At 44.9% G+C, this 9,935-nt stretch overlaps 1 protein-coding gene across 1 annotated transcript in view; it reads left to right on the top strand.

Moving 5' to 3' along the window:
• Positions 1–473: 473 nt before the first annotated feature.
• LOC121698889 (hedgehog interacting protein) overlaps positions 474–9,935 on the top strand; it is a 34,755-nt gene continuing 25,293 nt past the window's right edge. Inside the window, exons 1-3 of the mRNA XM_042081427.1 lie at positions 474–1,210; positions 4,404–4,599; positions 8,829–8,964. Of these exons, the coding sequence (XP_041937361.1) occupies positions 938–1,210; positions 4,404–4,599; positions 8,829–8,964 (605 nt within the window). The 5' untranslated portion in view covers positions 474–937. The remainder of the gene's footprint in view (positions 1,211–4,403; positions 4,600–8,828; positions 8,965–9,935) is intronic.

Below are 9,935 nucleotides of genomic sequence, written 5' to 3'. Positions count from 1 at the left end.
AAGTAGGCTCCTGGTCCCCTTTTTGAAGTGTATTTGAACATTAAAGAAAGAAAGAAAAAAGAGAAAAGAAAACAGAAATCACATACGCTATATCTTCATAATATGAACAAGAGATATTGCTATAATATAAGCCATCTTTTATATGTCATGTCAAATCCTACACATAGGCTACATCTTATCTATACGCATACGCTTTTTCCAGCTTAACCACGTATCACCTGGTCTTTGTAGCAAAACATAAATGAGTAAGCACAAGCACACGCACACACACACACACACACACACACACACACACACACACACACACACACACACACACAATTACAGCCATCTCGAACTGACAGGTAATTCCTCACCCCTAAGAGGAGCAGACGACACGGAGCTTAAGCGCGCTCTCGACGCACAATGACGTCATCGCGCGCGCTGGTTAAAAAGCAGGAGGAAAGAGCACCGAGAAACATGTGAGTGGCCCGAAGAGCTAGTGAGACAGAGACAACTTCGTACTACTTTTTGTTTTGCTATAATATAAGCTACTTACTACACCAACCACTGCGCAGAAACGGAGTCTATCTAATGGGAAAGGAGATCTATTAGGATTCCTGTATATCTTCTAGTTGTGCTTTTTTTACACTTTTATTATTGTTTTCTTTTATTAGGCTTCAAAAGATAATGAGTTATGTCGTCATAACCAGCACTTGAATTAATTTATTCTACATGCATAACAGTCTTCAATGTTTCTGAATATTTAATAGGTTATAGATTCATCCATGTGTATAGTGTACCCTTCTAAATTATTTGGCAATTACCTCTCGCCTGAACGTGTAAAAAGAGGCTCTTAATATAGCATTTATAGGCTATACTATCCGCTGGATATTCGCAGTTGGAGGGATTGGATAATTATTAATCAGTCGCGCTTTGGCGCTGCATTTATCTGAACATGAAGCATTTGAAAATCGTACTTGTGTTGGCTATTGCGGCCAATGTGTGGGAATGCGGAGACACGAAATTCGGTGGAGAAAAAGGAGAAATTAGTCCAAGAAGGAGGAGATGTTACGATGGAAGCCTACCGAAGCGCTTGAAGAAGAGAGACAGAAAACTGTCACTGGACAGCGGCAGCGGCAGCGAGGTTTGCCACAGGCTCTACCCTCGCGTGTCCTGTTGCCCCAACCGGAGAGCTGCTTTTCAAATACTTCACCGGCGCGATGCCAGGGTATGTTGCCTACATTTGAGTCTCGATGTCATTTTCAACGTAAAAACTGTGGTTTTGCACTATTATCCTGATATTTCAACCATCCTGATGCATGCTTGCTTAACAGGTTCAGTTTCATGTCGCTGGAAAGTAGATGACTACAGACAGGCTTGAATGCATGTTCTGGGCAAATGTGTTCGCACATGTTGTTGTCCGAATGTTTCCCCTACTTGACCTCATGCTGTAGCCTACATACATTACACCCCCGCCCCCTGTGAGCGCTACACATGGGAGCTGTAGCACAGGCTATGACACATGAAAGATAAAAACAAGGTAGTAGTCTCTTACTGAGCGTGCCCAGTGCGTGCCCGTGTTACCATGGTTATCGGTGGATTTACTGTGAGCAGTTGCGCCTGACCGGAACACTACTCAGGTGTGACTTGGTGAACATGTAGCCAAATGCTTGGTCCACCAGCTTCCACGTGAATCGTATGGAAGTACATGCACAAGGTATTGAGACGCGTGTTGTAAACGTACTTTTTTTAGTGGGAATCATAACCTACTATTGCAACCAAAAAGAAGCATGTAGCCTAAAATAGCAGTTGTGATAGGCTATAATGGCTACTGAAATAAAGATCTGCAGGTATTGAGTAGTCTATAGCGGACGAAAAGTTGTGTAGGCCTAGAGAATAATCGGATGTATAATTAGCCTATATGGATACGTAGGATGGTCAACATATTACTTGATTTAATTTGATCAAGTCATGCAAATACGAAAATAATAAGGACTCAATAGAACAAAAAGGGAGTCGACTTCTATCCCCCCCACCCTCCCCCTCACTCCATTGGCCACACACGGAGGCTTTTTGCTTATGGCAAAAGAATAACAACAACACCATTGTGTTTGTTGGTTTCACTAATGGGAGCAGCCGGAGAACATCATTCAGCCTTGGTGTTATCGCCTTTAGAGCGTGTTCGGTGTGGTAGTGTGACACCCCCCTTCCCTCCCTCCTACACTCCCAGAGGAGCCAAAGCGTTTGGGTTAAGCTGTTTAACACCCGAGTGCAGAGAGTAGCGAGGATTTATCGGCCTCCTCTCTCCCTGTCTCATTAACTATTTTACTTTATGTTGCTCTGTAAAGAGATGAATCGAATGGAATTTATATGTATTTCAGTTCTACATGCTGTTGTCTTGTTCCATTCCATCACTTCTCTTTTAACACTTGCATCCTCTCACTCACTCACTCTCATCCACTCTCACACATGCACAAAGTGATGCAATGTTATTTTCTCCTATGATTGTCAGTTAAGAAACGAGTTCTGTTTGTCTCATGTTTTTTTTTGTTGAACTGAATGGCCACCCATAGTTCTCAAGAAGGCTGCCACTTTGTACTGTTGGCTTCAGGGGAAAAATGCTATGGTTCCCCTGCTGAAAACCAGCATAGACTGGAAGGTGGTTTTAACTGGTCTTAGCTCTTATCTTAACATCCATTAGCTTGTACAACATCAAATATCCAAAAACATATCTAAGGGTGGTCAGAAGCTTGATTGTGCTCCAGATGTGTGAACATGTTAGCTGGTAAGCACGTCCTCTCCATGTTTTACATCAGGGTTACAAGAGTTGGTTCTGAAATTCTTGTCAGGGAATATCAGTCATGTTGGATTAATGGGGAGATGTTCCTTTCTTGGGTTCTTTCATCTAATCCACAACCTCTATAGAAATTACATAGATCCCTTCAGTCTCCCTTTTAATCTGCCTTTAACTGTAGTGCCTGTACATTTCTGTTTAGTAGAGAGCACGGAGAACATATTCTGTGAACATGTTCAACAGAGTACCTTAAAAGTCACATTTGCACTTCATTGCCTTTCCTTTTTTTCCATTACTTGAGATCAAACAAGATTCATATCCAGTACCAGAGAAGGAGGCAGAAGAGAGAGAAAGAATTAGGCTGGTGTGCTGCTTTTGAGGAGTATTTTTTCCCCTCACAACACAACAACGGCCCTCTTGTTCTGAAGGTGGGTGATGGCAACATTGGAGCCCATCCCAGCAACATATGGGCACAGGGCATGGCTGAGAGGGCACAAATGCTGCTCTCCACAGCTCATGTGCCAGTCCACGGCACACCAGCTCAATGGGCAATTTACCACCACCGGGAGGGGAGGCCCACCATCTCACAGAGAGGCTGGGGACAGACCATAGGGCAGGAACAGGGGAACGTCTGATCTTTACTCCCTATGAATAAGCAACAACAAGTCCCATAGCACACCATGTTATGCTTTGCTCTCAGGATTAGCACTATTCAAGCCATCCTCCTCCATGATGAAGGTGGTCACTTCATCTTTATAGAACTATCAGGGCTTGTGTGTGTGTGTGTGTGTGTGTGTGTGTGTGTGTGCGTGTGTGTGTGTGTGTGTGTGTGTGTGTGTGTGTGTGTGTGTTGGTATCATTTCAGTAGCCCCCAGGCTGGTATGTTGAGGGACGTAGATTCTTCTGGGTGGCCCTATGAGGAGGTGTTAATTCCCTGCATCTCAGTTGCTGCAGGTTGGATGTATGTGTGGTGTTGTGGTTGTGCATGTGTGTGTGTGTGTGTGTGGGGGGGGGGTGGGGGTGGAGTAGTGGGCGTCCATCTCAGAGCTCTGTTGGGCTAATTGACTTGGACAGACTGCTAATTTGTTGATAGCATAGTGGGGAGCGATGGGCCTGTCTATCTGGAAATGGATGTTTACACATGGACCTCACACAGAGTGGCTGGCCAGCCTCCACAGGCAGCAGTGGCCACAGCACATGGCTGGGGGGATGGTGGCGTGTGTGTGTGTGTGTGTGTGTGTGCGAGTGCTGGGGTGAAAGATGGGATAAAGACAGATTACATTGTTATTTTATTACAGCTAATTTCTTATGTAAATAATCCCACTCATTTTCTCAGCCATAATCACTAGGTTTCCTTTTTTAGTGACTGAGGAACATTTGCACGAATCCTTATTTGGGTGGCCAATTTTTCCCAAAACATTCATACTGAATTTAGGCTTTACTTTTTATTTAAGAAGAATGGAAGTGTGCAATGGTTCGTAAAGCATTGATAAAACCCCACAACCTTGGTGTCTCTGAAGTAAATGTGGTGTCAGGTGCCTCTAACTTGACAGCAGTTGGACGTTTCCAAAAATACTGCTTGTAGCATGCATCTCATATGCTTTTGTCTGTGGTCCTGACGACGCAGACCTTCTCCACCAACAACACGGAGTGCTCCCGGCTGCTGGAGGAGCTGAGGTGTGCCCGCTGCTCGCCCCACGCCCAGATGCTGTTCCACGCCCCCCACGGAGCTGCCGCTGTGCCCACCCGAGAGCCAGACCTGCCCCTGCTGTGCCACGACTACTGCAGGGAGTTCTACTACACCTGCAGAGGACACGTTCCAGGTAAACACAAGATGGTGTGCGACTGGATCAGTGAGAGCATGAGGAGCATGGGAGGATTAGAGCTCACCAGAGCTCATCACACACATCACATACACACTCTAGCATGAACTGGTCTTATACATGGGTCATCTCACACTATTCTGCATTCTTTCTTGCTTTAAATGTAATTTTTACACACATACACAATGCATACACACATACACACACACACACACACACACACACACACACACACATACACACACACACACATACACACACACACACATACACACACATACACACACACACACACATACACACACACACACACACACACACACATACACACACAGACAGATTGATGGCTGGTAGATGCTGGCAAGCTCTAATGAGGCAATTGTATTTAATGAATTGGTTAAGTAGTTCAGCTTTGCCATTCCAGGGCGGGTTTTTGCTTTCCTCTTCACAAATCAGTCTGTGAGAATGCTTGGTAGTGGAGGCAGAGATGCCTCCTGGCAGCAGGTGAAGCCAGCTCCAGACCTGCACTTTCCTGACTTTCTAAATATTTGCATCTGTCTTCATCATTTGGACTGGCTTCTCTTCAGAGGAAGAAACAATGGGAATTTGTCTTCCCCCCAGTTCTTGTCTTGTGGACTCCACCTGTGTTATTGCATTTAGAATATTTCCTCACAAGATGAATTTTCCTAGCCTGGGTGTTCCCATGCTGCATTGCGCGCGATTTGATTCACGCTGCTAAGGCAGCCTGGAGACCATGGAGCAAAATTTTCGCCTGAGATAGGGAACCAATCACAGAACAGGGGGGAAAGCGAGACGATGATGAGCTAATACAGACGCATTTGATAGACATCCGTGGCACCCAATAAACGGATCTGGGCATTTTTTTCAAATACGAGAAAATGAACGTTTGGTTCCCAGACCACGTCTCATTAAGAAGTGGTGGCGCTAGCCAGGCTAGAATTTTCCAGTGAGGTCATGAACAAGGTATTCTGCACAATTCTTTGAGCTGAAGCATTTCAAACATTTTAGGCACTCCTATACATACATACAATCACAATCTGTAAACACAAAACAAACATTCCATATTCCTGTACACTTGGCAAATCAGTGTAGTGGAGGACAGAGTGGGTGGCTATGATTTAAAAACAGCATTCACAAACTCACAATCCTCTACAATACACAATTTGAACTAAACTGCAAGCAAATGACAATCATCACTTCCGTTGGACAAGGAACAAAGGCTAAGGGAAGCGACGACCGCCCCCCGTGTGGACTGTGATGCTTGTGGCGCTGGAGCACACATTCCAGATGATGGTGTCAGAATGCAGTGAGGCCAGGTTGAGCGGAGCGTGGCTGCAGATTACATCAGCGGAGATGCACAAACACACAGCACATCAGTGGGAGGATGCAAAGGGCCACCCCAAATCAAACACTCGCACACATTCCACAAGAGAGTGTCCATGATTCACATGATTCACTGCTGCAGGTTCTAAGGTGATCTAAGCCTAGCAGGAGGATATAAGAAGAGCATGAGAGAGAGAGAGAGAAAGAGAGAGAGAAAGAGAGAGAGAAAGAGAGAGATGCAGACAGACAGGAAGACAGAGAGAGAAAGAAAGAAGAAACAGCAGCCATACAGTAAGTGAGCTAACCGCAGTAAAGTCTCAGAGATAGAGCAAGAAAACAGGAGCCCCCTCCCTAACCCACCCCCACCCTCCAAATCAGCATATGTGGTGACGAATGACACATTTATTTTTCTACAAAGGTTGTGTATATGTAAAACTGCTGAAGTGCATCAAGATGTCAAGTGCTTTGGGTGGCCACCCAGGTTGCTTTGGAAGATAACCAGATGGAAGTATAATGTTAGTGCTGGGGATGTGGCCAGAGCGTTCTCTCTCTCTCTCTTTCTCTCTCTCTCTCTCTTTCTCTCTCTGTTTTCATCTCACTCGTTCTCTTTTTTTCTCTCTCTCTCTCTCTCACTATTCTCTCGGCAGTGCAATAAAACTGTGAGTTTGAAGAGGTGCTGAAAAACTGGGCTCGCTGTGCTAATTCTTGGTCTTGCCATACTGTGTGTTTGTCTAGAATGACCAGATTTGGACAACGCTGTTAGGGAATATGGATTTTAAAAGCTTTTTAAAAGAAAACGTTCTGAAAGAAACCTTTGCAATGTACTGGTCATTTTCTGTTCTCAAGGTAATCTGTGGCAACGGATTTTTTTTTAAAAAAATTTAAGTATATTTTTTGGGCTTTTTATGCCTTTAATTAGATAGGATAGTGGAGATTGACAGGAAGTGAGTGGGAGAGAAAGTCGGGGTGGGATCCGGAAAGAACCACGGGGCGGGAATCGAACCCGGGTCGCCAGCGTACGGTGCAGGTGCCCCAGCCAGTCGCGCCACTGCTGGGGCCGAAATGGCCTCTTTTTGGCCCAGTTTGGCAGAGTGTAGATGGGAGGGAGAACAGTAGCATTTACTGGATGCTTCAAATGTCCTTCAGCAGTTCAACCACCCCTCCCCTGTTATGCCCTCATGAATCCCTCCACTTACAGTACCACCGGAGTGACCGTTCTTTGGCCCTCTAATGTCCATCGCCATGTTTTATATGTCACCTGCAGCCTCAGATAGCTCACTGTGCTCTATGATTTGCATTTCGCACAACCCCCCTGATGGCGCTAAAGGAAATAGTTGGCATGTGGAGGCTTAGAGAATGGATGAAGCAGTTGGCTCAGTCACAGTCAGTGGTACACGCAGGGTTAAAATAACCAAGGATGACTTGAAGGTGGGTGGTATGACCCCAGAGTGTGCTTCTGTGTGTCTGTGTGTGTATGCACGCATGCCTGTGTGTGTGTGTGTGTGTGTGTGTGTGTGTGTTTCCATATGGGCATTTGTGTTTGATCTCCTGGTTCTTATTTTGATGCTTCAATAGGATATCCTATCATCTACAGTTAGTATGGTTGTGACATTTTGTGTGTGTGTGTGTGTGTGTGTGTGTGTGTGTGCCTGTGTGAACAGATGAAAGGCAGGATGGTGTACTGTGTTTGTGTTTCCATCACCAGCGTGTTTGCTCTTTTCCCCCTCTGAGGGTTCAGCCGGGGGGAAATAGGGGAAACGATAGCAGCAGGGTTGTTTTTAGGTCGTGCCAGCCTTTCAAGATCCTCCACTAATGCTTTCCCCCTGGAGGCTTTGCCCTGTCCTCCGCCAGAGCCAGTCACAGGGAGAAAGGCCGTTCCTAGAAACTCTAGAATAATGTTGTCTGTCTGCTGGCTCCCAAAGGGAGGATTTCTCAGTGTCCTGCAAGTGATACTGAAGCTCCCTGTCTTAGGAGAGTTTCACACAGCCATTCCAAAAGCAATAAGGGAGGCGCTTCCCAGGAGTTCCAACTCTAGAGTGGATAAGACTATCAGTTAACACTGGACGGCCAGCAGCTTTTATTTGCAGTTGGGAATGTTTGGATTCCTTGCTCTTAATGAAATGATTGGCTTCCATATTAGAATCTCACACTAGTATGCAGCCATAAATGCCCACACACAGTAGTCTACAGGCACACACACAATCACACACATAGTTCAAGAAAACAACTGGAACAAAAAAGGGGAAGTTAGTCCAGATCAAGTGACCTTTAAAATTTCAGTGATATATAATTTAAACTTTATATATAATTTAGACTATATGCTCTATGTTACAAATTGTTGCTCATTTCATTAATTAAGTTTATAAATTATGTATCAACAGAGTCTTTCCATTTTACGAGCTAATATTTAGTACACATAAATACCATTTCTTTCTTAGTGTAGAAGTGATACTACTATAATGTACTATAATTATATCACACACATATACACATAATAAGTAGTCCATTTTTGTTTGATTTTATGAAGTGGAAAAGGCCATCAAATGTGCTGTGTGTGAGTGTGAGGGGGGTTATATGTGATACCTGTGTCATGTGTGTGGGTCTGTGTGTGAGTGGGTTTATGTGTGATACTTGTCTTATGTGTGTGGGTCTGTGTGTGAGTGTGAGTGGGTTTATGTGTGATACTTGTCTCATGTGTGTGGGTCTGTGTGTGAGTGTGAGGGGGTTTATGTGTGTTACCTGTCTCATGTGTGTGGGTCTTTGTGTGAGTGTGAGTGGGTTTATGTGTGTTACCTGTGTCACGTGTGTGTGTGAGTCTGTGTGTGAGTGTGAGGGGGTTTATGTGTGTTACCTGTCTCACGTGTGTGTGGGTCTGTGTGTTGCAGAGCTTTTCCAGGCAGATGTGGATGAGTTCTGCCAGTACTACAGCAGGAGAGATGGAGGCCTGTGTTTCCCAGACTTCCATCGAGGCCGAAGGACAGACTCCAACTATCTTGGGGACGACAAGACTGAGGACATCAGGTTTGTCATTTTGTTGGTTTGTTGGTTTATCACTAGCCCTTTCTCTCACAGCTAGGAGCAACTGAACACTTTTTTAACTATCGTAAATCATACTCATACTATTGGTATTGACAGTCAGGTCTTCAAGTCATGAAAATAGATCAGTCTTTACCTTTTATTACTTTAGTTAGTAATTTACTGGGGTGCTATTCCAGTTTGACTGAGGGCCGGTGAATGACCCCACAGGCTCTGGCCACTCCTAGCTCCACTCCCTCCCGCCACAGCAACCTTCCCAAAGCTCCCCTGCGCCCTCCTAAACCCACTGTTGCTTCAAAGGGAGTTAGGCCAGCTTTGATGACACAATGAAAATGCTTAGACAGCGCGCATTTAGCTAAGGCCACAGAGTTCTGACCTTTTGTACACAAGACTAAGAGGGAGGGCATGTTTGTACTCCATCGCCATGGTCACCATCATCAGATGGAGAAATAATTGCATAAACATGACAGGACAACTGATGGAAAATGAAACAGCTGTTGTTACACAAGTATCATTAATCCACCGTATATTAATGTAATAACATGCTTTTCAGTGTATAGTACATCCTAGGGTTTTTCAGAGATTACGGGTTTGTACTAGGAAAAAACGAAGCGTTCCCTACCCTACTGGTGTGGTCATGCTGAAGCATACAGATGCATAAAGATTCCTTTAGCCATGGCATTTTGACATGTGTCCTCCTGTCCTTAATGAGAGTGTGTTGTCTCATAGTGGCCTGATGCTGTGTTCCATTCACTTCAGTCTGTACAGACTCCAGCTGGTCCTCACATCTGCCATAACATGTTACCATGACATCATACCAGACAGGAAATGAGGGGAGAGATACCTGACATACACAAACACACACACACACACACACACACACACACACACACACACACACATGTCACCTGTTACCCGTGGTCTGTCAACCTGACCATACAAATACACAGAATCCC

The sequence above is a fragment of the Alosa sapidissima genome, chromosome 1, assembly GCF_018492685.1.
Source record: "Alosa sapidissima isolate fAloSap1 chromosome 1, fAloSap1.pri, whole genome shotgun sequence".
Taxonomy (NCBI): domain Eukaryota; kingdom Metazoa; phylum Chordata; class Actinopteri; order Clupeiformes; family Clupeidae; genus Alosa; species Alosa sapidissima.
The sequence above is the reverse complement of the archived record's forward strand: the minus strand, read 5'-3'. Positions and strand labels throughout refer to the sequence as shown.